At 37.2% G+C, this 26423-nt stretch overlaps 1 protein-coding gene across 12 annotated transcripts in view; it reads right to left on the reverse strand.

Moving 5' to 3' along the window:
• ACACA (acetyl-CoA carboxylase alpha) overlaps nucleotides 1-26423 on the reverse strand; it is a 219896-nt gene that overhangs the window by 136534 nt on the left and 56939 nt on the right. For all 12 annotated transcript variants that reach the window (XM_081161538.1, XM_081161546.1, XM_081161544.1 and 9 more), the window contains 13 exons: nucleotides 25264-25396; nucleotides 23612-23750; nucleotides 21520-21629; nucleotides 19663-19744; nucleotides 18469-18567; nucleotides 17017-17123; nucleotides 15836-15946; nucleotides 10903-11112; nucleotides 7726-7896; nucleotides 6599-6760; nucleotides 6092-6255; nucleotides 2656-2806; nucleotides 1777-1880 (listed from right to left, as the gene is read on the reverse strand). In XM_081161538.1, coding sequence (XP_081017664.1) covers nucleotides 1777-1880; nucleotides 2656-2806; nucleotides 6092-6255; nucleotides 6599-6760; nucleotides 7726-7896; nucleotides 10903-11112; nucleotides 15836-15946; nucleotides 17017-17123; nucleotides 18469-18567; nucleotides 19663-19744; nucleotides 21520-21629; nucleotides 23612-23750; nucleotides 25264-25396 — 1743 coding nt within the window. The remainder of the gene's footprint in view (nucleotides 1-1776; nucleotides 1881-2655; nucleotides 2807-6091; nucleotides 6256-6598; nucleotides 6761-7725; nucleotides 7897-10902; nucleotides 11113-15835; nucleotides 15947-17016; nucleotides 17124-18468; nucleotides 18568-19662; nucleotides 19745-21519; nucleotides 21630-23611; nucleotides 23751-25263; nucleotides 25397-26423) is intronic.

A 26423-nucleotide genomic window follows, 5' to 3' on the forward strand; every position in this document is an offset into this window, starting at 1 on the left:
TTCTCTAAAATAATGAAAAAAAGCAAGTGAAATTGAATAGAACAGTTTCAGGGTATGCCACCATTTATGTTTTAAAAAAAATAGGGGGTGGGAAGAATCAACTATTATATGCATATGTTTATATAAATTTACAATGTCTGGTAGGTTACAGAAGAAACATAATGGGATGACTACAGAGAAGGAAACTGGGTGGGCAGGGAACAGAGGTAAGGAAACTTCCACTATATACCTTTAGTGACTTTTTAATTTTGAACCATGTGAATGAATATATTACCTGTTCTTAACAATAAATAGAAGTAAAACTTAAAAAAAAAAAAAGGCCCCAGCACAACCAACACTAATCTATTCCTATTAACTGAAATTTTATTTGGGGTCTTAAAGATAAAAGCAGTAGTGTATGGCTGGGTGGAGGGGAAAGAGAAAGACATTGCCAAGCAGGAAACATTATCAAGAAAGACTTTTGATAATAATAAAAAAAAGAAGTGACAGAGCAAGTGAGGCAAGTTGTTAATAATTGATGAATCTGGCAAAGAATATATAGTAGTTGTTTGGACTATTCATGCAACTCTTCTATAAGTCCGAAATTATTTCAAGATACAAGTTTTGAGAATAAATGAAAATAATACTAAAAAGACAGGGGAGCTTATAGAGGAGATTACATATGACACATTTGTACACTAGTAGGGAAACCACTTAACTAGGTAGAGATTGCATGTTGAGAAACAGAAGTTAGTAAGACTGGACTGGTAAAAAGGGGCCAAAGTATATAAGGAGTTAAAAGTCACACTGAGGGATTTAGATTTTATAGAGAGGGTAATGTGAGCTGCTGAAAGTTTTAGTGCATCAGAGCAACAAAGTGAAAGATTTATCATAAGACTTGAATAACTGTGAAATCTCAGTTCAATACAAAAATTTTTTCTTTTCTTCCTTTCAGACTCCTCAAAGAGAGCTTATATAAGTCTACAACACAGAAGAAAACAAAGTGCCTGTTACTAAAGTTCTTTAAAATGATTAGACCCTTGGACCATTCCTCCAGGGACTCAAAGGCAGAACTTAGTCTCCAGAACCAGTGTTAGAAATTAGTTTAGCTCCATACAGTCTGATCCTCTACATGAAAGACTCATGAGGTCACCCTGAATATCAGCCTCAATTATTAATTCCTTAAAGGTGTTGCAGGTAAATATGAAATATTCAGGGTTCAATGCTAGAGAGAAACACCAGATTTTCATCACTAGGGTTTTGAGAAATTTGATGATTGTACTGGACAGAATGTTTACTTTAGCAGGATTCTAGGGGTTTTTTTGTTTTTTTAAAATATATCTTTATTGATTTCAGAGAGAGAAAAGGAGGGGGGGGAGAGAGAGAGAGAGAGAGAGAGAGAGAGAAACATCAATGATGAGTCATTGATCGGCCGCCTCCCGCACACCCCCAGGCATGTGCCCTGACTGGGAATCGAACCCCGATTGTCTGGATCCTAGATCCAGGATCAACTGCTGAGCCACGCCCGGCCAGGCAGGATTGTAGTTTTTAAAAAGCAACCCATTCTAACTGCAATATAAGCTAATTTCTAGAATCTGCGATGAGTCCCATTTCTAGAATCTGCGATGAGTCCCACAATAATTTGTCATAAACCCCTACATCCCTTTTCTTCCATCCCCATGGTCAGGTAGCACTCACAAGCTGCTAGAAACAGGGAAAATAAATGGGTCTTTGAACTTCAGTCCTGTACTCAGGCCCTTTGGTGAACTTGCACAGCTGATGAGAAACAAAGCCTACCTTTCTAAGGAGTGAAGGAAGTTAGAGACGCTATTCCGCAGGCTTACATCAGCCACATGGAGAGCCCCACACACAACTCCCAACATAGTGTCAGGTCGCTCTGCCTGAAAAGAAGAAAAACAGGGCAGATAAAAAGCATGGTCACTTGGCACCATGGCCCCTCAGTTTAAATCGGGCTCAAATCTGCTGTGAAGATACAGCTAGCATTGAGAATCTCCATCCTTATTGCCCAAATGATTTTTGAGTTAAAAACACATTTACTTTAGAGGCCTCGTTTGAACAGAGATGAAAAACAACTCTTCCCTTCACTCCCTCTAAGATTTCTACAGAACCAATCAAAGAACATCTCAAAAACAAGCTTTTATCAGAAATAAACTAAAAAAGGTACAGAGACTTAGCTACTGATAATATCAAAGAAAAATGGTATAAAACCAAAATTTGGACATTTAAATAATTTAATTAAATCTAATATTTTAACATAATCTTGGGTAATTTAGAATAGCCCTGCAATTCAGGAACAAGGGGTAACTCTGTTGATTTACATGAGGCCTCTCTAATCAGCATGTTAAACAAATGTAAAAGTTGGTAACTCTAAGCCAGATTTAACATCAAATGAGGAAAGAGAAAGGATCTCTAACCCTATGTGCCTCTCTTCAAATAAACCCTGGAAAGTATACTAGAACATATAAAATGATGGCATAACACAGGCACAGGAACTCTTACAGGGTTAAATTACACTGACTCCTTGGCTTTTTCCAAGTAGTCCAAGAGCCATTTACATTAGAATCAGATAAATTTTACCTAGTGACACAGACTGATCACACCACAGGCCCTTAATGCCCAATCCCAGAAGCTGTTTGTGCAAAAGGAGAAACACACCTGTACTTTCTCTGCTATCAGTCTGTCCAGCCAGCCAGTGTCGATTCTATTCAACTGAAAGCTTTCGGTCTCCAACAGTTTAATCAGGTATTCAACCGTGGTTCGAAAGTCACCCCGAATAGACAGCTCCTTCAGGGCCACCACCATGTTTCTGGGAGAAGAACAGAAGCCGATCTGTTTTAGCAACAAGCATTTTAGTGTTTTTCAATCATTTTAAAGAATTGTTTCATTCAGTTCCAAGGACAACTGAGGGTGCAAATATAAGTGTGCTCATTCGCATGCATTCCAGATGGGATGATTTGCAAGAAGTGAGTGAATTTATGAATTCTGACTGATATTACCATAAGTGCATCAGCAAATCACATGCATTTCATTATATGGAGTAAAGAACAAATCATGTGCAAGCCACCCTCGGCTTTCACTTACTAGGTTTCTGTCATTCCATTCATTTACTGATTGCTAACTAGAATTAGAGCATAATTTTCCTCTCCTTACACCTTATTTATTTTATTAAGGTATAATTTACATATAATAAAATATACTTAAGTATACTGTTTAATGAATTTTGATACATGCTCATACCTTAATTTAAAGGTTTCCATACAATGAGGCAACTGGCCGGGTATAGTCAGGTGTCAGCCTGACACTTCATTGGACAGTGTTTTCTTTTTTAAGCTGCATTTTAGATGTCTGTGAAATGACCGCTCATTACTTTTATTATTTCCCAATCAAATGTTAAATGATCTAATATTAACAGAATTTCAAATACCATGGTTTTTTCCCCCCCTGTGTATTTCTGCCCAGTTCTGTCCTGCACAGAACAGGTCTTTACTTCAACAAATACTTATCATGCACCTCACAGACTCGAGACACATACTAGGCTCATAAGGGAGAGAGAACGCAGGCACAATAATCGTTTTCAAAACATATGCCAGAATATCCTAAGTGCCAGTAGAGAGCTAGAGGCAATGTGCTGGAGAAGGTCTAAGAAGAGAGAATATCCACCTCCCTATGATTTCATGAAGAATGTGGAAGCTGACGTGGAATAAAAGTATAGCTGGGAATATGACTCTCACAGGAATGTTATTCTAGATGGTCCAGGCATTCCCTCAGCCTAGAACCGCATTCAGTTTCCCACCTCCACCCTCCTCTCTCTGCCCTCTTTTGGCCTGGCTTAGTCTTATATACTTTTTAGATATTAGTCTAGATGCCACTTCCTTCTGGGAAAACTTCCCTGACTCTCTCCAGACTGAGTTAGCTGACTCAGCTAAATGTTCCTATAATACCATTATGTAATCTCACTATCATAGACAGCAAATGACAACATTGTGTTTAATTGTTTATTTTCCTCTCTTCCTCTGGATTCTAAAGCTCTATAAAGACAGAGACCCTATTTTGGTCCTCGCTGTATTGCCAAAACCAGTAGATATTCAGCAATTTTTTTTTTTAACGGAGTGAATGAATAAATGGACAGAATATCAAGAACAAAGGGAAAGAAGGAAGAAAATATGGGTTGTGTTCAGGGAACATCATGATTGAAGCAGAGGGTATGACAGGAAATAGTGGTAAATCCATTCATTTAACATTTACTGAACAATTACTATGTTCAAGGGATACAGCAGCAACAAAACAGACATGGTCCTGTTCTCAGGGTATTTAGATTACGATGTATGGAAAATAATGCTGGAAATATTGGTTGGGGCTATTCTAGAGAACAAGAATATTATGAATATTATGAATAAGGAAATATAAATAACAAAGATAAAAGAAACTCTGAGCTGAGGGATGAACTTGTGGCATGAAGTCAAGAAGTAAGCTTACTGTAAAGACCATATTTTTAATATGCTACAAGTTAACCTAGTTAGCTTTACACCCAGTTACAGAAATGTACAGAGCAGGTCAGGAAGTAAAGAGCAAGGCTTCTGGACCAGGCCATAGGCCATGTCCTGTCAAAAATACTCAGTGGTCTGCCTAAGCAGGACTGTGAACCTAAATACCAACAGAGGGTACTCTGAGAATGTAAATGAGTGTGGCAGACTGGATGGGGTCCTTTGTGCACTAGAGAGTTTAAATTTCCTCTAAAATAAGCAGCCACACAAAGCTTTAGTTAACTTTTGCCAAGCGGAAAATAAAACCAACGTTGTCATTATTAGAGTGATGGATTTCCCAATTTTTAAGTATTGGAAAATTTTAATACATCAGCACTCTGTATCAAACACATGTGTGGTTGTGGCTATCTGGAAGACCACCAATTTGCAAACTCTAGGGTAAACCTTCTTCACTTTGGCAAAGCAGGATATGACTGTAATTTAAAAAACAAAAAGCAACTTTATACCAAATGGTTTTTCTAGCAGCATTGCTTTAATTTGGGAAAACTCCACTTATAGTTTTGTTCTGTTTTTCACCATTCAGAAAGTTATTTTATTTTATTATTTTATTTTATTTTATTTTATTTATTTTATTTTATTTATTTATTGTCAACACTATTACAGATGTCCCCCACTTTTTCCTCCTTTGCCCCCCTCCACCCAAACCCCCACACCCCCTCTACTTGTATTTTTGAATAAATGGGAAGAATTATAGAGGGCAAAATAGAGAAAAATTGAGAGTTCCCTATTTCCAAAAACACTATTAAAAACCAACATTATTAATAACTACTCATTGACTACTGGTCTATGTATACAGTCCAAAGGTCAAAGGAATGGTATTAAAAGCCTGATATAAGGAAACACAAAAAGTAGAATTAGATCAGTTTTAGATAAATATTCTAAAATATATAAACTGTCAAAATTACCTCCTAGAGCCCTATTTTTTAGCAAGCAAAATTGCTAATTTAATATTTAATGTTTATGTTTAATATAATATTAACTAATGACACTTATGATATACCAGTTATATTTGGATAAGCTGTGTGTATATGTCATAGCAGACTGAGGTATCTTATATAAGCAATGGGGACAGTTCCTTTATGTCCTTTGCATGTAACAATTTATTACTTTAAATGACTATGGGACATTTACGGCTATAACTTTATTTTTATGACTAATAACAGGTCTTCTCTATGATTTATAGGACGTCAAACTCTTGGTCAAGAATCTACCTCTCTCCAGCAACATGGGAAAATTATATCTTTTAAGCAATCACTTTTGTAAGTTTATAAAAAATATATCTTTAAAGCAATCAACTTTATAAGTTATCAAAATATTTAAAGGCAAACATACTTAAAAAGGCTCAAACAACAAACTGAAAAACATCTGCCACACACTGCATAATTTAACACAACATGAATACAAGTACAACTGAAGATATACGTCTTCATAAAGGTTGTCCATATTAATACTTCTGTAGCAGATAAATGATTCCCTGCCTATACCCATACCTTCACTGAAGATTAGCACAGATTTTTTAAAATGCAATCAAATGCTATTATACTCACGAAATTGCTTCCTCTCTGTTTTCTCCCCAGGAAAAGCAGTGACCGAACTGAGAATCAGCAAATTCATGAAGTCCCCCTGCAGCAGCAACACTAAAATAACCCCAGACGTTCTTATTGCTGCGGAAATTCAGTTCCTGAACTGTTCCTGAGCTGGGCTTAAAACCCTGTTAGAGAATGAAGAATATGAGAGACCATATTATAGTTCCAAGGAAGAGAATATTTATGTATTTATTGTTTAGGCTCTGTGTTAATCGCACATAAAAGCAGAGAAGACACACAAAAATCATAAAGGCTTGAGAGCCAACATCCAGTGCTACTATAATGACTATAGTAGGATGAAATGACCAATGGAGCAGTGATCACTTCTTTGTCTGCTCTGATGAAACCTCTATAAATTTCCCCCTCCAGAGGAAGTCCCAAAATATTTCAGAAGCATAGCCCTCAGGTACTATCTTAATATTAAAGTTCACAGGGAAAAAAATGTAAACCTTTTAAGTGATGGGTTACCTCATCTGGATTTTCACTAGTGATCCGAGCAGCAATAACGTGGCCCCTTGGGCAAGGAACATGAGCAGAATTTTCAAAATCAATGGGAGCATCACCCCAGGGAGATACTCCATACATCATACGAATATCCTTGATTCTGTAAAGAGGGATCCCCATGGCAATCTGAAAGGTAATAAAACACACATCACTCATTTTTCAGTTACTTTCCATAAAATGCGGAGGCTATAGATTACCTGCAAGACTCTTCATTTTAGTAGCCACCACTTAAAACATTCTATTTTTATAACCTATATTCTATAATCATCAAAGAAGAAACTCTAAGTTACTTAAAACAAAATATGTCACTATAGAAGTTGCTAAATACTTTTCACTTCTAAAAAAGTCCCCAAATTCCTAATGCAACAGACATAAGTTTCTCTCTATTGTCATTTTTCCATCAATGGATCAGAATGGAAATATCCAAAGAGTCAGTATCAGTGGCTACCCAAGAAGTTTAGACTGCTAAAAAGTCTATCTCATAATTATCCCCATAAACCATTGGAGGAAATAAATAAATCAATCTTTAGTCCTTAATGGGAACCCAGAAGGGGTTCCCATTATGGGCAAAGAATATGTTAGATACAAATATTATAAAACTTCATCATTAGCTTTACTGCTTCCCATAACATTTGTTTCCTGGGCTGAATGGGTAAAAGAATACTGACAGCTAGCACTTTAAACATTATAAAAATAAATGGGTTCTGACACAGTCTTGTCCAGAAAAACCCTCCCCACCTCTCTGATGTGGAACTGCTTCAATAAGGAGTAAAAGGAGTACAAGCCAATTACAAAGTTGTAAGGTTTTCTATAATTAAAACGATTAAGTAAAGCATATTCTTTCTTAAGTTTCTTTCTAAAATGACAGTTTTTACCAGATGTGTGTGGCTAAAAAATAGAATAATATTCCCAGATTTGTACCACATCAGGAAAACCAACCCACACATCACAACCCATACAGCACGAGAGAAGAACATTAGATGAGACTCAGATAGGAGGTGTTCTTCTCATCAGACACAGGTTAAACTGGTTTTTCAGGCATCTCTGACATTCTCTAGGCAACTCTTTGGGCCGAGAACAGGGTGATTCACCTGGAGTTGTGCTGCAGGGAGATTAACATCAGCCACCATCTCTGTACAAGGGTGCTCCACCTGCAGCCGAGGGTTTAGTTCCAAAAAGTAGAAGCTGCCATCCTGGCTGTAGAGGTATTCTACAGTCCCCGCACTCACATAGCCAACCATTTTGGCAAGTTTCACCGCACACTCAAAGAAAAAAGATAGAAAAACATGAGTATCTCACCTTGTCTAGCTGGTGGACCACTGCTTATCTATATAGCCTCTCCCTGACTCAAATATCTAGTGTTTATAAGAGCCACCAAAGACTTTTAGCCACATTAGAGTGAATTTCACCCTCTGATTATTACAGAAGGTCCTGGACATGGATGATGAACTCAATTTAAAGCAGAAGGAAAACTGTTTTTCATTTGGGATCATAGGCAACCTCACCCTATAAGTACATGCAGGTAAAAAAAAACCCACTGTAGCAGATTTTTCACTGTGCCCTGGTTTCTAGTACTCCTAGCATTCTTCCTAAAACATGGCTGCCCAGCTAGTGACTAGATTTCCCAACCTCTCTTATACCTAGTGACTAAGTTTTGGCCAATGTAATGTCAGCTTTGGTGAGTGATATACCTAATTCCTGAATCATGATTTTAAAAGAAAGTGCTTGTTCTCTATTCCTGCCTGTTCTCTTTCTATTGCCTGAAACATGGTCATGACAGTACAAGCCAGTTTCAACCACACAGATGAGAACATACTAAGAATGGTAAAACAAAACAGAAAGAACCTGAATTCCAAAATGGCCTCATGGAGCATAACTGTCCCACCAGCCCCGCGGAGCTTACCTCAGCTTATGATGGGAATTAAAAATAAACTTCTATCTTATCTGGGTTGAATTTCTTAGATCTCTTTATTATAACAGCTTAACCTATACCTTAATCACTACAGAAATTATTAAGTTCAAGTAGAATCTTGCTATTAAAAAATATTAAAATATGTGTTGTTGGCTTAGTAGATACTGAAGACTGGAAACTGGTGGCCTCCTTGTTAGGCATAACAAAACACTGGGTAAACGGTGTCCTGCAATAACTTGCAACGAGGACAACACACCAACTAAGCCCTAAGAAAAGGTCAGAATGTGAAAAATCCAACTGCTTTTGTACTCCCAAACCAGAAAATTAGATTCTCACCCTAAAGCACCCCAGTGTGAAAGATTAAATAAAAGAGGAAAAGTTACTATATCTAAAAATCTTGGAGTGTGGTTACTCCCACCTGAAGCTGACTGAAAGCAAATAGTCCAGGAACTTATTAAAATTTGAAGGAACTGTAATTCTAAACAAACCGCAAACCTGGCCTTCAAGAACCTGTGACTGATAATTGGAATTATCTTTGTGGCCCCAATCCTGCACCAGCAGGAAGTGAGCTGTGAAAGCTCTGTCAAAGCCTCCAAAGCCCGGTCACAGAGAAAACACAAGGAACACCTTCCCAGAGAACAAAGAAAGGTGCCTTAAGGGACCGTAGGCAAGGGATTTACTTGAGAGTAGAGCCAGGGGCAGCCAGAGGGCTAATTGAGGTATTACTCCACTACTTGGCAGGAAATCATCACAATTCCTGCCTAGAAGGATTTGGTAACTGCTATGGACCAATGATTACTATATATTTTTCATTTCTTTCCAAAGAGAGTTTATCCTGTTTATATTCCACCACTCTATATTTGATACATGGGAAAAGGAGGAATGACGAGGGGTAGGTAACTTGTATTTTAGGTCACTGGCCCATGAAAAGCCACATGTACATTTAATGGAGAGAATTAGAGATCTTGGACTTGGAACTATCTTCTTTGGGGAAGGCTAAATATATCCTAAGTGTGAGAAAAAGGGTGTGAAAGGCTAATGGGTAGCCAGAGGATCAGACTGAGGCACAGGTTATTAACTGCCCTCTAGTAATTTTTCTTTGTGTCATTCATTTAGTAATAGAGTTTCCTAAATTTCAGCTGAATATATGGCCACCTAGTTAGTGACTACAATTCCTAACATCCCTTACAGCTATGTGTGATTGTATAGCTGAATTTTGTCCAATGGAATGTGAGCAGAAGTAATAGGTGTGACTTCCAGATCATATTTTTACATACTTGCCCTCCATGTCTTCTTCTCTCCCCCCCAAGCGACAATGTGAATATACTCTTGTGAGCCAGCTTAATCATGAAGATGATGATACCTTGGGGCAACGATTGGCAAACTTTTTTGGTAAAAGGTCAGATAGTAATTATTTTCACTCTGTGGGCCATATAATTTCTGTCAAAACTACTCATCTCTGTCACTGCAGTGATAAAGCAGCCATAGATAATATATAAATAAGTTAGCATGGATATCCCAATAAAAATTTTATTTGCAAAAGTAGGTGGCAGGTTGGACTTGTCCTGGGAGCTGTAGTTTGCTGACCCCTCTCCTAGTGAATGGCAGAGCAACAAACCTAGGTCCCGGGCACCAGCTCATTTAGAACTATCATGAGAGAAAAATAGAACTTATACCTTGTTTAAGCCATGGTATTTTGAAAACCTCTTACAGCAATTAAGTAATATGTCTTACTTAACACATATGCGCATATACACACACGTAGGAATTAAACTTCCATAGATTTAGCTTGTTTGGAATTCAGGAGAAAAAAGAAATAGAAAATATATCTCCAATAAAATGAAGACTAAATAACAATTCCAGAAAAGACCAAGTTAGACCCCTAAACTACAACTATTTCCAAGGGACCCTGCACAACTGCTAAGAGATTCTTTTCTATACAAAAATATAGAATATATAAACTTTAAAGATACTTAAAGGACCTTTTAAAAAATTATAAATTTATCTGAGGACTCAATGATAATCAGTCTAAAAAATGGACTATCTGCTTATCATGAACTCATTAAAAAATCAAGTGATAAGATTAAAAATCCCAAAATATTTTTCTTCTTTATTCCTACTCAAAATAGCACACTGATTTTTTTTTTCCAAAGTGTTAACTAATTTAGAGCTTGGAATGTTCATTGGCAACTCTCCTACAGGGAGGCAGCCTAATTATTTCTACTGGAAAAAAATGTAATTTTATCAGTTACCCAGAATCATTGCAAGAAATTCCACTAGTCTCAGATTGGTACACAAATTGAAGGAATGTAGTTCTGTGTAAGAAAACAAAAATTAGAGTTTTTCATATAAATACCTGTTCCATATGTTCAAATACTGCTGGAGTAGCAATAGCAGCAGGTGCCTCTTCAATAATCTTCTGATGCCTGCGTTGTACAGAGCAATCACGACCAAACAAAGAGATGGCATTGCCATACTGATCTGCTAAGATCTGCACCTCCAGATGACGAGATTGTTTGGCTAGTCTCATCACAAATATAGGAGATCCAGGAACTTCAGCTTGAACCTACATTAAAAAAGAAAATAAAACAATTTTTTAAGAAGTAGGCATTCTTTTATCCTGATAAACTGCTTCAGTTTCAACAGGCAGATGCCTAGAAGTGTGAGGGACCATGTTAATCAGTAGGAATAGAAAAAAATGAATAAAATAAATTTCATGTTCTTGTCTCTTTTTAAGAGATTGCATTCTTAGTTATATGATCAATATTAAATGATGAATATGAAAACATATGAACATCTAGTGTGCTATAAGGGTAAAGAACAAAATATTTTGAAAATACATACACACAAATTCCACAAAAGGGCAAAATACTGCCATCAATTTCAAACAGCCAAATGTACAACTTGCTTCAGACTAAGATGCTCTCCTGGTTCACATCATAGCATATATGGTCTTATTGTAGTCAAAGAACTTTCAACTGCAATTTTGAAGCATATTGTCACTGGATACAGAATTCTATACTGGCAATTATTTTCTTTGAATAATTTAAAGATATCCCAATATTTTCTGGCTTCCACTGTTTCATTGAGATGTTAGGTATCAATCTTATTGTTATTCTTTTGAAAGTAATTTTTTTTTTCCAGCTGCTTGAAGATGTTCTCTTTCATTCTCTCTTTTTAGTGGAGTGAAATGGCAGATCTACTCAGATAAGCTTAAATGTAGTTTTCTCTGTACTTGTCCTGAAGGTCTCATAGTGCTTTCTGAATCTGTGCTTGGTATCTTTTATCAGTTCAGGAAAATTCTTAGTCATTATCTCTTCAAAAACTGCTTCTGCTCAATGATTTCTTTAAATATTGCTTCTGTCCCATTCTCTTCTCCTCTGAGATTCAAAGTAAATAAGGTTAAATAATTTTACTGTATCCCATATGTCTTTTATGTTCTATACCTTTTATGCTCTGTTTTGATACATAACAAGTCACCCCAAGTCTCAGCGGCTTAGGATGTCAACCATTTTCTCTGCTCATGATGCTTTGCTCATCTGGGCAGTTTTTCTTTAGGTCTTCCCTGGGGTCATTCATGTGCATTATCATCATCTTGAGGCTCAAGTGGGCTGAATAGACTCACTCAAATGGCTGATGACTTGTGTTGATGGTTGGCTGGTAGATCTAGAGCCTTGACTGGAACAACTCATCTATATTGCAAGTGGCCTCCCATCTTCCAGTAAGCTAGAAAGTTTTCTTCAATGCAGTGTCCCAAAAGGGTGAGGGCAGAAACTGCAAGGTTTCACAAGCTCTAGATTCTAGAACTGACCACTCTGGCCACATTCTAATGACCTAAGCAAGCTACAGGCCAGCTAAGATTCAAGGGGTAGGAAAGGCAAAGTAACATTGCAAGGGGATATACATACAAGTTTGGGAATAGTTATTGTGGCCATCTGCAAACAATCTACTATGACCCTCCCTCTGGCCACAATAATTCACATACCTCCCACATGCAAAATAGACTCACCCCCTCCCAAGACCCCTAAAGTCATCCAATCATGACATCAGGTCTGAAGTCCATTTTCTCATGAGTCATGTCCAGAAGGAATTAGACTCCTTGGGTGCAGTTCCTCAGGTACAGTTTCTCTTGATCCAAAATCTGGGCTCTAAAAAGACAAGTGATATGCCTCCAACACACTGTACATTTAATGATGAGATGGAAATAGGATAACTGTAAAAGATATTCCAGTTCAAAGAAGACAGGATGGGAGTACATTGCTGCCACTGGTCCGCAGCAATTCTGAAATCCAGATGGATACCTGTTGTGAGGTTCCCTTATTCCAGGGGTATAGACTGTTCTTTTAGGGTCTTGTTCTGCTCCCTGGGAGTGGTTTCCTAATCCATGGCTCCTCTGCTTTCTGGGTTTCTAGCTCTGCTCTCTCAAAAAAATATTTTTATTAAAAATGACTAATGTTTACAGAGGAAGAGCTTTCTCAGTCTGCTTCCTATTCATAGAAAATTGAAGGCCCAGGAGCCTCTTAGAAGTTTGAACTGTCTCTGTCTCTTTTATTTCTTTTGTGTATTCATCAATACAAGTCTCTTGAAAACTTAGTGAATTTCCTATGAACCATATTGGAGGAATCATTCCTTGCCCCAAAAGGCATATCCATAACTTTTGGCCTGGAGCCACTCACATAGCTATAGTCATTTGGCAACTTGACTGCAGTTGGATAGTCTAATACGGCCTCACATGTCTCAAATGCTGAAGTAACTGTTAGCAAGTAGGTATAGGGATCCTCAGTAGGGCAACTAATCTCTGTTTCATGCGGCCTCTCTTTCTCCAGAAGGCTAGATTGAGCTCTTCACATGGTAGTCTAAGGCTCATTCCCAAGAGGGCAATGGCAAAAACAACAAGACCACTTGAGGTTTAAGCTTCAGAATCTGTATGCCATTTCTGCCACATTTTATTGTCAAAACATGCCACAAAGTAAGCTGAAATTCAAAGGGCAGGAGAAGAAAGAGAATCATAGTGTAAAGGGATATGTGTATATATGGATGAGAGGAGTTATCATGATAATCTTTGCAAATAATCTCTCACATGCTCTTTATTATATTTTCCATTTTTTATCTCTTCATGCTTCAGTCTGAATTTTCTTATGACCCATCTTCTAGTCACAAATTATTTCTACATCTGCATCAAATATGCTATTAAATTCCTCTCTTGACTTCTTAATTTTAGTTACTACATTTTCAGTTCTAGAATTTTTATATTTTTCTTCTTTATGGTTTCTCGTTTTCTGCCAAAATTTCCAATCTTGTCTTTAATTTTCTTGAATTCATTAAGTAGAGTTAAAGTCCTTGTTTGATAGATCCATTATCTAAACCTTCTGTGGGTCTGTTTCTACTGACTTTATTTTTCTTGATTATTAATAATGTAATTTAATATGCTGCTTATTTTTAATTGACTGCTTGATACTGCATTTGAAAAATTAATAGAAGTAATTTGAGGTTCTGGATGGTATCTTCCTCTGGAGAGAATGTATATTTGCTTCCTGTTGGTGGCTAGGAACACTAGCAATCACAGAACACCTTGCTTGAATCAAGGGTTGAGTGTTTTGAAGTTGATATTTAATCCCTGTGAAGGCTGATTTATTTACAGTTCATTCTTACTCCTGAGATACAGTCCCTTCAAGCTGTCATCCTAAAACGTGGGAGGTTTCCCAGGGCACTCTACTCAGCAAGCCCTAAAGTCTAAGTTTTGTCCTTTTCGTCTTGTAAGACTGCTGAAAACTTTAGTTAGCTTCTTCTCAAACTAGATGATATCTCTAGGGAAAACGTGGCCTCAAATGCCAGGCTCACCTCTTTGGGTTTCCTTCTTGGCCCATAATTCTTCACTGCCTTGAAAGGTCTCTAATGCTTTACAATAGATTTTTTTTTTAACTTGGTCCAGCTTTTCTAATTTGACCTCAATGGAAGAACTGCTTTGAGTTATTCAGTTAATCATTACTGGAACTTAAACAGTCACATAAAAATTCCTAATCCTTACCAAAAAAATTAAAACAAAAACGAAACCAAAAAAAAACTTATTTCCAATTGTGTTGACTAATAAACTACAATCTGAAGAAGAAAAAAAAAAGAAAAAAAAATTCCTAATCTTAGTGTTCTAATTTCTTCAACTATTTGATTCCATAGTAATAAGTAGTTTTGAAATACCTACAGGAGTTAATATTTTTAAAAATTAACATGCTTTTTCTTTTGCTTCTAAGAGCAAAGGCCTTTTCTTTAGATCCCATAAGGCACTGAAATATCTATGAAATTGGAATTATTATAGAAGGCATGTAAAGAAAAAGACAAATAATACTCAAATTCTGACATTCAAGATAAGATAATGTAACAAAATAATATGTGTATCACTTTCTTTATTGAGTATATCAAATCATGAAAGACCCAGAACATAGACTTTTTCTCTTTAGCCCATGATAAGGAAGCAAAAAATTTGCTGCTGAATGATTTAAAAAAAAAAAAAAAAGAGTGCAAATAAAAGGTAGCCAAGGGTACTAGTAAAGGACGGTGCAAACTAAAAGTGTTAGGGAAAAATAAGAAAAAGTAGGAAGCTAGAAAAGTGAAAAGGCCAGAATGTGTCCCAATTTGACTTTTTCTGGGTATTGGTAGGAGAAAGAAGAGTGAGTCAAGTATGTGAGGGTAACTCTGAGGGCAGGGAAAAAGACACTCCTGTCTCCTAATTCTCTAAGATTCTGAAAAGAGAACATTTCTTTGGCTTCCACAACCAACCTGTAGTTTGGTCACATCAACTTAGCTGCAAATCAGAGAGAGATCAGAGAGAGATCCTAGGGTTAGCTTTTCAGAGCCACTCTCAGTTCTCATAAAACATGAGCCTGCCATAGGGTTCCTGTGCCATGGTACAGTGGCCATACAGCACAGGCTAGGATGTAGACTGCTGGGCCAGCAGGGTACATAAGACAGGAGAAACTCAAATTTGAACTGAAGGAGGTGAAGTCAATCAGAGAGTTTGGGCCTGACTAAGCCAAGAAAATCCTGATCAGGAGTTAACCATACCACATACATTGTACCACCAGCAGAAGAAGGGCACAAAAATATAAAGGCATTGACTCTTCCTTGCCACAGAAAACCCTACAAGTCACCATACAGGGAAGAGCTATCTGAGAAACTGATGACTTTTATATGAGAGAATAACTCTATTTTCTGGACTTCCAAATTATAGTGGGAGTTAAATCATGTATCACTAATATACACGTCAATTCGAACAAAGACAACTTGTACTCTACCTGTCTGAAAAGGTTAGGGAAGTCATCTGCATTGTTGACTTTTCTGATTCCCTTTCCTCCTCCTCCTTCTGAGGCCTTGATCATTACCGGATACCCAACTTCCTCTGCTGCCTTCAAGAAGAAAAGAGAAAAATGGAAGAGTGATATTAGTAGGGAAGGAGAAAACTGGCATTCCTTCCCTTTAAGGATGCTATTATTTGGTAGGCCTGTATATAGTAAAATAAAAAGATCTTGAAGATATACTATTAAGTAAAAGAATAGAACAATATTTGTAATTCTCTGGGTTGAACCAAGAGAAACTGCCTTTATGTTTAAGTATGATTACGTATGCATTTATACACCCAAATATTTTTTTTACTGATACACCCAAGGATATGTTTTACTGATTTTTAGAGAGAGGAGAACTGGAGAGAACTATAGGAGAATAAAAGATTATGTTGAAGAAAGGATCTCCTTTTGCTTGGGTTCATGTTTTTACATGGATGGACAATAATTATACAGTAACACTTTCTGCCTCTCTTAGTTCCCTCCCTCACTCCTCCCCAAGGAAAAAAGAGTAAATTATGTGACTGGTAGGTATGGAAGGAGGAACTGAGCATGCATAGCTCAGCCCCTTTCCCCTCTGGGATCAGCCCACTGCAGAGAACACATGCTCTTTGTCAGCTCTGAGTCATACAACAAGCTGAGTGGTAAAAGCTATGTCGATGTAAAGGGAAGTCTGTGGTTATTGAGCATCACCAGTAACCAGTGAATGAGCCTGTTTAACTGACATTTGAGGTACAAATCTGATCGCTGCTACACACATAAACCATTTTCAACATCTCTCTATTCTTAATAAAGGTGACATTTTGACCCCTATCTGCCTGGCTTCTTGGTTCTGAACACAAGCAGGGGCAAAAGTATATTGTTTGTTGCCCCTCCCCCCAGTAACAGATGTGGAGACTTAGTACTTCCTTAAAGCTCTGACTTAACCACCTACGAAATGTTCTAAGTGAGAGTACTGCTTCAAACAAATTTAAATTGTTATATGTAGGTCAGTTCTTTACTCTATAAACTATACCTCCCGATCTTGCAACCCTAATGCCATCATGAGTATATTATCATGAACCAGGCTCCAGATCGCTATATTTCTAACTATAATTGGCCAGTTGAAAGACATCACTTCCTAGTTAGTAACCTACCTGTAGCCCGTCATCCACATCCTTCACATAGCCTTTTTCATAGAGTTCCTGGGGAACATTTAAGATACGTTTTGAAAAATCACTTTCTTGCCAGTTCACACGAAGACCTGCAATAGATAACAGGGACTTAAATGCAGCTATAAGAGCATCTGTTCTTGTCAATTTTCTGCTACACCTTCTTTAAAATGCTCTCACATTGAGGGTAGATGGGAGATAGAAGGATGCCATAAGACTTTGGTCAGTTCTTGGGGTTAATGGTATATACCTATAGCAGGACCTGGCAACTTGGGTTTCCAGTGTAAACAGGACTTTATACTAGAAAAATCCAGGAGAGCTAATAGGAATCAACTTATAAAAATGCAAGGACATACCCGGGGGGGGGGGGGGGGGGGGGGGGAAGCATGTCAGGCTTCTCATAGCAATGCAGCAGGCAAAATACCCTCAATTTGTGTGTTCAGGCCTGCTCCAGGGCCAGAGGTCTGGGAAATAATTCAATCTTTATGAGCCCTTGGAAATGGAAATGGCAGTTTTATTGGCCTCAGCAGAGTCATGATTCCATGCTCCCTGAATGTCCCTGTACTCAGCATCAAGGGGAATGCTATGGCCTCTCCATTCAAACAAGAACAAATTCAACCTTTTATTTTAAACTGTTTGACCCAGCAGGTCTGGAGGGGATATTGTAATCCCCCTGGAGACCTAGAGAAACAAGAGTTCAAATCTGTTCTGCCTCAAGACAATGGTGATGCCCATTTGGAAGAGGTTTTAGTGTATGTCTGCCTCCTGTGCTTGAGTACTAAAAAAAGGGAAGCTCATATTACTATCCACTAGAATAATTCACATGGCACTCTGAGGAATTTGTAAAGAATAAATCATTTTTAGAAAAATTTTATCCTTCTGCATGCCTGGAAGAAAGCTTGAATACTGACCTCATTTTCTATATCAAAGGCAACTGAGAGGTTAAATGGTATTAAACAGGCAAAGCAAATCACCAATACATTGTGGGATGGAATCAAAAAAATACTGGCAGACGAATATTTGAGAGGTGGGTTTTAGGTATTCTCAGTCATCCAGGTCACTTCCTAGGCCAGTTCAAAGGCCTAATTCTGCCTAGGAAGTCCATCTCATAGAAAGATTCTAGCCTACCCAGAGTAAATCTGAATTCACAGAACTATATGAGTTTTCCCAGAGTTTCTCCAAATTAAATCCCAAGATCACTCAAATCCCAGTTTAGCATTTGTATACCTCGTACAAAATTTATATTCCTAAGACATGATAAAATCACAATTGTATTAATTAAGCCTGGAGATACAAGATAACATTAATCAACCTGGATTCTATCTCTTATTAGGTATCCCAACATTTTAAATAAACTTAAGCCCCAAAAGCCACAGTCCCAAATATCCTTATAAACTTTTTTGTACTTCAAGACACAAACAAGAAATAGTTTCTTACCACTGCCACTCCAGGGAAGAGTTGGGATACCTGCAGTTTGAGCCACTATGGAAGATGCAATCTTATCTCCCAAAGCCCACATGGCTTGGCTTGGAGGACCTAAAACAAAACAAGAAGCTTGACTATAACATTTTGGCCTCATTTCTGTCACATATATTTTGTCTTCTATATAATTATTTTTGTATGTTTCTTGTCTCCTCTACATATCATGGATATCATAAACTTAATTATAGGGATTACTATGTTTTAACTCATACTTTGTACCCTTTATAGAACCTAATGTAGTAAGCTTTTAATACACAGTGGGAGTACAATATATAGGGTGTCCCCAAAAAAAAGTATACATACACTTTGAATAATTATAAATGAAGTGTTTATTAAAACACATTTCATTTTCAAAATTAAGCTATCAGCTGTCAAAGTGAGTATACATTTGGGGGGGATGCCCAGTATATATATATAAATATACGCTGAAATAAATTCCTGACAAATCTCTCATTTCATCATCCTTCATGATTCAACTTTACCGGATTAACAGTCTTTTTTTCTCTTTTGTACCAATATCCTAAATTAAGGACTATAAAGTTTTGGGGTTCAAGTCTGAAATATAAATATTATACCTTCCTTGGTCTTAGAGAAACCAAAAGGGAAAACTTAACTTTAATAGGGTTTATAAAGCATAATCATCATTGTGGAAGGTCTCTGAGACAGAGAAAGAAACACTTTGAGTCATATAACCTCTATTTCCCTCTCTGCCGTAGGAAAGCAGAGAAGACAGGAGACAGAGCTCTCACTTATAGGAATATAACCTGTATGCTTAAATGTGAAGGTGCTGACTCATATTTAAGGGCACACTGCCAGGGTATCCTAAGTATTCAATTATCTTTGCTATATAAAAATACGTTTTCCACGTTTTCTTAGGTTAATGGCAATGTTTTTAAAAACCAATGTGTTTCGGAAATCAGAGCCTCCTCCATATCTCATAGAAAAGAACCTAGGGGACAGAAAACACAATCAAGATGCAGAGACATAAGCAGGGTATAAGAAATGAGGAAGGGAAAACAAAATAATAAAGAGGTTACTCTGAGAGTTGCTGACTGATGAAAAATAAAAGAATGTTAAACAGAAGTGGAATATGGGCAAAATTGACAGAGAGGGACAGAAAGACAGGAACAATATTCCAGAAAGGCTTACCCATGAAGGCGATGCCGTTTTTCAAAAGAAGTTCTGGGAGCTTGGGATTCTCAGAAGCATGACCCCAGCCAGCCCACACTGCCTACGAGGGAACACAATATGGTTCATTCTTAAAATTCATACTTAAAAAAACCCCATGATAAACTATTATTCTCTATCAAGACTGGGCTTTAGTCCATAAGGTACAATAGCTCCACAACAGCGCAATACTTAATTCAGCTTCTAAGCTTTATTCTTGGCAAACTTCTTACAGAACAATAGCAGTCCATTGTGGCAAAGCCTCTGAAGAGGTCGAAACCAAGCTGAAATTGATATTAAAATCCAGCCAGTCTTGTTGATCTTTAGGAAACTCAATTCACAGCCTCTCAACTAGACTCTATAGAGCCTTTTCTAGAAATATTGGTTTTCTTTTACATATTCAAGTATTAAGGCCACGCAACTCAACCTTTATATCTAGTGGTTATACTGTCCCACAAATCTCGGGGGGGGGGTTTCTTTTTGGGCTTTAAAACACCCTAAACTTCCTCACACAAGTGATAGGGAAATGAGCTATTTCTACAATACCATATTCTGAGCTAAGAATATTCCATTGGAAATAGGCAACTTTTACTTATTATGGATGGTTTGAAGGTAAAATGGTTAGAATAAATAATCTCTGAAAAACCCTTACAAACCTCCTGTTTGTATTATGTTTACTTTATTTTGCCTAAATGCATCTTTCCTTTCTCTTTTGGCTATATTCCACATAAAGGCATTTATCACTTTTCAACAAAGATGCTTTCTATAGAATTAAAAGTCCTTTGGATATTCCCTTGTGCCTAACTATAAGATGGCTAAATTTGTTGGTTTTTTTTTTTCCCTGTGACCACTTGCAGATTTTGTGTTTATTAAAACAATGAAGCCCTGGCCAGGGTGGCTCAATTGGTTGGGTGTCATCCCATCCACTGAAAGGATACAAGTTCAATCCTGGTCAGGGCACATGCCCAGGTTGCAGGCTCAATCCCCAGTAGAGGGCATGCACGAGGCAGCTGATTCATATTTGGCTCTCACATCAATATTTCTCTCTCTCTCTCCCTCTACTTCCCTTCTTTCAAAATCAATAAAAAATCCTCTTAAAAAATAAATAAATAAAAAATAAAACCATAAGATGCAATAGTTTTCTTTGGCAAGTGTAAATATTAGCTCATATATGAACTATAGTGCTGAATTTGAATAATATCTTTAAAGTGGCCCTGGCCAGTGTGGCCCAGTTGTTGAGCATTATCCCATGCACCAAGAGGTCGCCGGTTCAGTTCCCAGTCAGGGAACATGGCTGGGTTTCAGGCTCGATCCCCAGTACAGGATGTGCAGGAAGCAGCCGATCAATGTCTCTCTCTCTCCCTCTCCATTCCTCTCTCTCTAAAATAAAAAAATAAAAAACATTAAAAAAATCTTTAAAGTCAAAACACTCTTTTTTCCCCTTTTTCCAAATAAAAATCTTTCAATTATAATTGACATACAATATTATATTAGTTTCAGGTGCACAACATAGTGATTAGACAGCTCTCTGTATTTGTTTCAGTTTTGTTTTTTTAAATTCCACATATAAACAAAATCATATGGCATTTGTCTTTCTCTGTCTTACTTATTTCACTTAGCATTAATACCCTCTAAATCAATCCATGTTATTAAAAATGGCAAGATTTTATTCTTTTTTTATGGCTGAGCAGCAATATTCCATTATATATATGCACCACTTCTTCTTTATCCATTTGTCTATTGATGGACACTTAGGTTGCTTCCAGATCTTGGCTGTTGTAAATAATGCTGCAATGAACACATAAATTTGGTTTTAAAGGACACACTGGCATCTCTTACTTGTACTGGGATCCTTTTAGCAATATCAAGAATTAATTCCACATTTGCATAGTTGTTGTTGTTTGGTCCTCCTGGCACTGGCACATAGTGATCTGCCATCTTAATGTACTCTGAAAATGCAAGCAAATTAATAGAGAATACATGCTTTATTTTCTGAAATATAATAGCAGAGCAAAACTATGTAAAGGACCATCATAAGTAACCACAGGACAAACTGCATTAATGGGGTAATTTCCAGAACCATTTATTTGAAGACCCTGACTATTAAATCACAGGCACTAATCTCATATTTATACTAAAACAGCAGTTCTCAAACATTTCACTATGTGACCTTTCTGAGGAGTCTTCGTGATCCCTATATCAAAAATAATGTGTCTGTCACTTAGAGGCCCAGGTACAATTATTCTATTCTGGGAAAAGTTCTAGTCCTGACATCTTTTATCCTTACCTTGCACTATATTCTGAGATAGCCCTTTTCCTGATGTAGAGCTAGGACAGAATGAGAACAGAGGGGGGAGTCTAGAGGGTTTGCAGACTAGCTAAATAGGAAAGGGTAGATACAGGAGTCTCCTATTCATGTATTTTTGTTCATTTTCTATTAATGGATGCCTTTTTCTCATATCAAAGGTAGAAACTCTTTACTGCTAATATGTTTTTCCAGATTACCATTTGTCTTTAAATTTTTCTCTTTTTATTTGCTAAATAGAAATTTTTATTCTTATGTAGTCAAATCAAACTTTTCTATAGTTGAGTGGCCATAGAAAAAAAGTTACTTTAATTGCTGACCTACATCCTACACACACACACATCCCTAAAAAGATAAAGTCTATGCTCCGGAGGATGAAAAACAAGGCCCTCCTTAACAAATACTAGTTCACATTTTGTACTTTACCAAGCCACCTATAATTTCCAGAAAACTACTGTGTCACACCTTCAAACATTTGCATATACTGTTCTTTCTACCTGAAACACTTTTGTCTTCTCCCTAATTGCTTCATTAATTCTTACTCAGTTTTGGATAGGCATACATAACCCCTTCAGAAAGCTTTCTCTTACCCCTCCCCCTAAGAGCACAGGGCAGAGTTAAGATGTCTCATCTCTGTGTTCTCAGAGTATCCTGTGCATATTTCTATTATAGCACTGACCTCAATGTAATGAAATTATTTGTTTCCTAGAGCAAGATCACATCTTATCCAACTGTAAGTCCCCATGTTCCCTGAATAAATAAATTAATAGGAGTACTAGGGAGAAATAGATAAATAAAAAGAAATAATTAAAGGTAGTTTACATTTATGATAGAATATTTTCATTGAACTAGACATTATGATCATTCTTTTACAGATAAAAAAATTGTGGCTCAGAGATGTTAAAGGGTCAATATAAATGTTTTCACATAACATCAGCTTTCTAATAAATTAGTGCCTTCTCCATTTCTAAATAAGATAGCATAATAACCCTTCCTCCTTAGGCATAGTTTTAACATCATTATCTCAATATAGAAAGAACATATACAAAGCAAAATAGTTTTAAAATGATAGCTATTTAAAAAGCTAATGTTATCTGTGGGTACTCTAACTTAGAGATTATGCTTTAGTGATAAAAAGCATGGAGAGGAAAGCGACAGCCTCTCAGCTATCCCAACGACTCTCAGCTGGAGGACCTACTGAGTAGAGAGAATATACAGAAAAGCTTGCAGAGTGAAACCCACTTGGGTCCCAAGAGGTCTCTCCCTCAGGAGGAAGGGAAAAAATTCACTGTAACTCATAAGGGAAATAGTATTTCCCCCCAAACCTTTCCACTTACACATGCTAAAGTATGTGGCTTAGCAAATACTTGACATTGAAAAGGCATACAACCTGAAAAACCAAATCAACACTTTTGTTCAATTTCTACCTATTTTTACTTAGAATACAGGAGTCTGTATTGAGGTTAAATATAGCACAATCACTTGTATATGCCCATTATTAACACTTTTTAAAAAAGAAATCCTTCAGTTTGGGAATCTCCCTAAATTACCATTCTCCTACTTACCAGCTGTGCTATTCAATGTTTTATGCTCAAGAGTGATGCTTTCTTAATGCTAATGACTCACCTGCATTGGCTTTGAGGTCTTCAGGTGTGACCATGACAACAAATCGGATTGCACGTTCATTTCGAAACATCTCGTAAGACCACCTACGAATGGACCGCATGCATTTCACTGCTGCAATGCCATTATTGGCAATAAGAACCTAGGGGTTGGGGGTGGTGGGATTGGAGAGAAAAGTAGAAAAGGAAAGCAATGATGGAAAAAAAGAGGTGAGACAAGTTTTGTAGATCTGTCTTTGAAAATCTAGATTTTCAATAGGAATTTGTATTGCTGTTCTAGGCGATTAAGAACTAGCTCCCACATGACCAAGGGATACTTTCAAATGTTAACTAAGGAAATACTTAAATACGTGGCCTGCTCAAATTTACTTTCTAACTTCTTTCTTTTTTTTAAATAAGTGGTTTTTCTTTTTTAATCCTCACCCAAGGATATTTTTTTAATTGATTTTGAGAGAGAGAGGAAGGGGGAGAAAAACATCAATCGGTTGCTACCCATACATGCCCTGACTGGGAATCGAACCAGCGACCCCTCAGTGCATGGGAGGATACTCAGCCAACTGAACCACCCTGCCAGGGCATAACTTCATTTCTTGAAGGAAAAAAAGGTCACAGTTATTCAAATCTTACAAGTTTGTGAATTATTCTACCATACTACTAGGGAACAGAAGAAGACAAACTTCAGAGAGATGGTGTATTATCAAATTAGGAATGGAGGAAGGCTAAACAGTGCAGTGTTGTGCACTATTCTCCACTGAAGGAAAATAAGGCAGAGAAAACTGAACGTGTATAAGAACCTGGCACCAACCACCACCTCTCTCCAAAATGCGGAACCCCAAACACCTTAGAATTGTAGAGCCTGTCTCAGAAAGAATGGTCATAAGAAAAGGAGCAGAATCAATGACGCTGAGACGTCTCTGTAACAAACCTTCCATCTCCTCACCTGTATTGCAATCACACCTCCCAGGATCACACAGGCTAGGAGACATAGAATCTATCTTTATTGGAGGGCTAATAGAAGGATACCGCTGAAGCAATACTTTCAGGAGTGGGCATGTAGGTCCTCACCCTTTAATCTTTTAATCACTAGAAACTATTTCAACAAGTCATCCTCTCAACTCTGACATGGTTTAGATAACAGTGACACAGTTAACATTTAAAAATACTTGTAATCTCTTCAGGCATTTCATGTGGTATATTCCCTCTAAACATCTCAAATACTTGGTGGAAGCCAGGAAAGTAACTGTGTATCAAACTGTTCAAACTTTCTGTTCTGAAACTCTCTACTCCCTTGGCTCTAAATCCAACGCTATGACTATCTCCTCACCACCACCCCACAAGCTAATCGATTTCTCATAGTCTCTCAGATCAGTGCAGCCCAACCCTGTAAAGCCACAAGATCTTTTAAAAAAGAACTTTATGAGCACTGCTTCATCATCTTAATTAGCTGTGACTAAATTATTAGTGGTTAGTACATATTACAAAAAATAGTAAAATTATTTAATAGGATGTGAGGGAGGTAGAAAGGGTAGAATTTCACATAATAAAGAGGCAAGGTCTCTGAAAGTCTATAGATCAGTTTTGAGCAAATCTAGACAACAAATCTAGGCATGAAATCTCATGCACTCTGGAAAAATAATTTAGCAGGTTACAACTTACCTTCTCAATCACTTTATTCCCACCAAAACGAGTAACAAATTCTGCTGGAGAAGCTACAGTGAAATCTCGCTGTGAGTCTATTTTCTTTCGGTCTCGACCTTGCTTGACTAGATGCAAGCCAGACATACTGGATCTATAAAAATAAAGAAACCAGAAAAGTCTGTCAAGAGAATTTCTTCACACCATCTATCTCCCCTGGAGACCTGCTTTTCACTACCAAACTTAAACAGCACTTCCAACTAACTGCACTCTTGTGAAGGCTGCATGCAGGGAGACCACATACTTCTCAAAGAGAAGATAGGAGAAAAAATGATCTTTATGGAAATTCAAGAAAAAAATAACTGTTCCTGAATAATAAAAAATATTAAGGTTTACCAACATACGCCATCACAAAGAGATATGCAAAGGTTTAAATGAAAAGAGATGGTATAAATAATAGACTCAGCTGTTAGAGCTAAAAACAATTAGCAAGGCTGTTTCTGTATCATGATTCTGGCATATGGATGGCCTTCACCTCTGTATCTCTACCCTCCATCTTTCTTATGAGCTATAACTCCACATTTTTAATTGCCTACTAAATGTTTTACTTGTGTATCCCATAGATGTTTCAAAACAAAATTATTTACAAGGCAGCAAAATATACCATATTTCATCAATTTTACGATGCCCCTCCTTTTTTCAATTTTTAAAAAAATCTCTGAGTTCGGCTGACATGGCTCAGCAGTTGAGCATCAACCTATGATCCAGGAGATAACGGTTCAATTCCCAGTCAGGGCACATGCCCGGGTTGTGGGCTCCATCCCCAGTAGGGTACATGCAGGAGGCAGCCAATCAATGACTCTCTCATCACTGATGTTTCTCTCTCTTTCTCCCTCTCCCTTTCTCTCTCTGAATTCAATAAAGATATTTTTTTTTTTAAAAACTCTGAAATTGGTATCTTACAACTGATTGTATGATTTAATTGGCAGTATTTTTTTTCCTCAGTGGTGCCTCTGTCAGTGGTGTTTTAGATTATGTGAAATACAGTTGTTGAAACTGCACAGACCAGATCTGTCTAATAGCTCCAATGAGCTTTAGCAAATAACTTAACCTTGCTCAGCTTCGGTTTTCTCTTCGTAAAGTACACACAGTACTCACTGTTCTAGTTATTTACCTATTGT

The sequence above is a fragment of the Miniopterus schreibersii genome (genome assembly GCF_964146895.1).
Source record: "Miniopterus schreibersii genome assembly, chromosome: 16".
Lineage (NCBI taxonomy): Eukaryota > Metazoa > Chordata > Mammalia > Chiroptera > Miniopteridae > Miniopterus > Miniopterus schreibersii.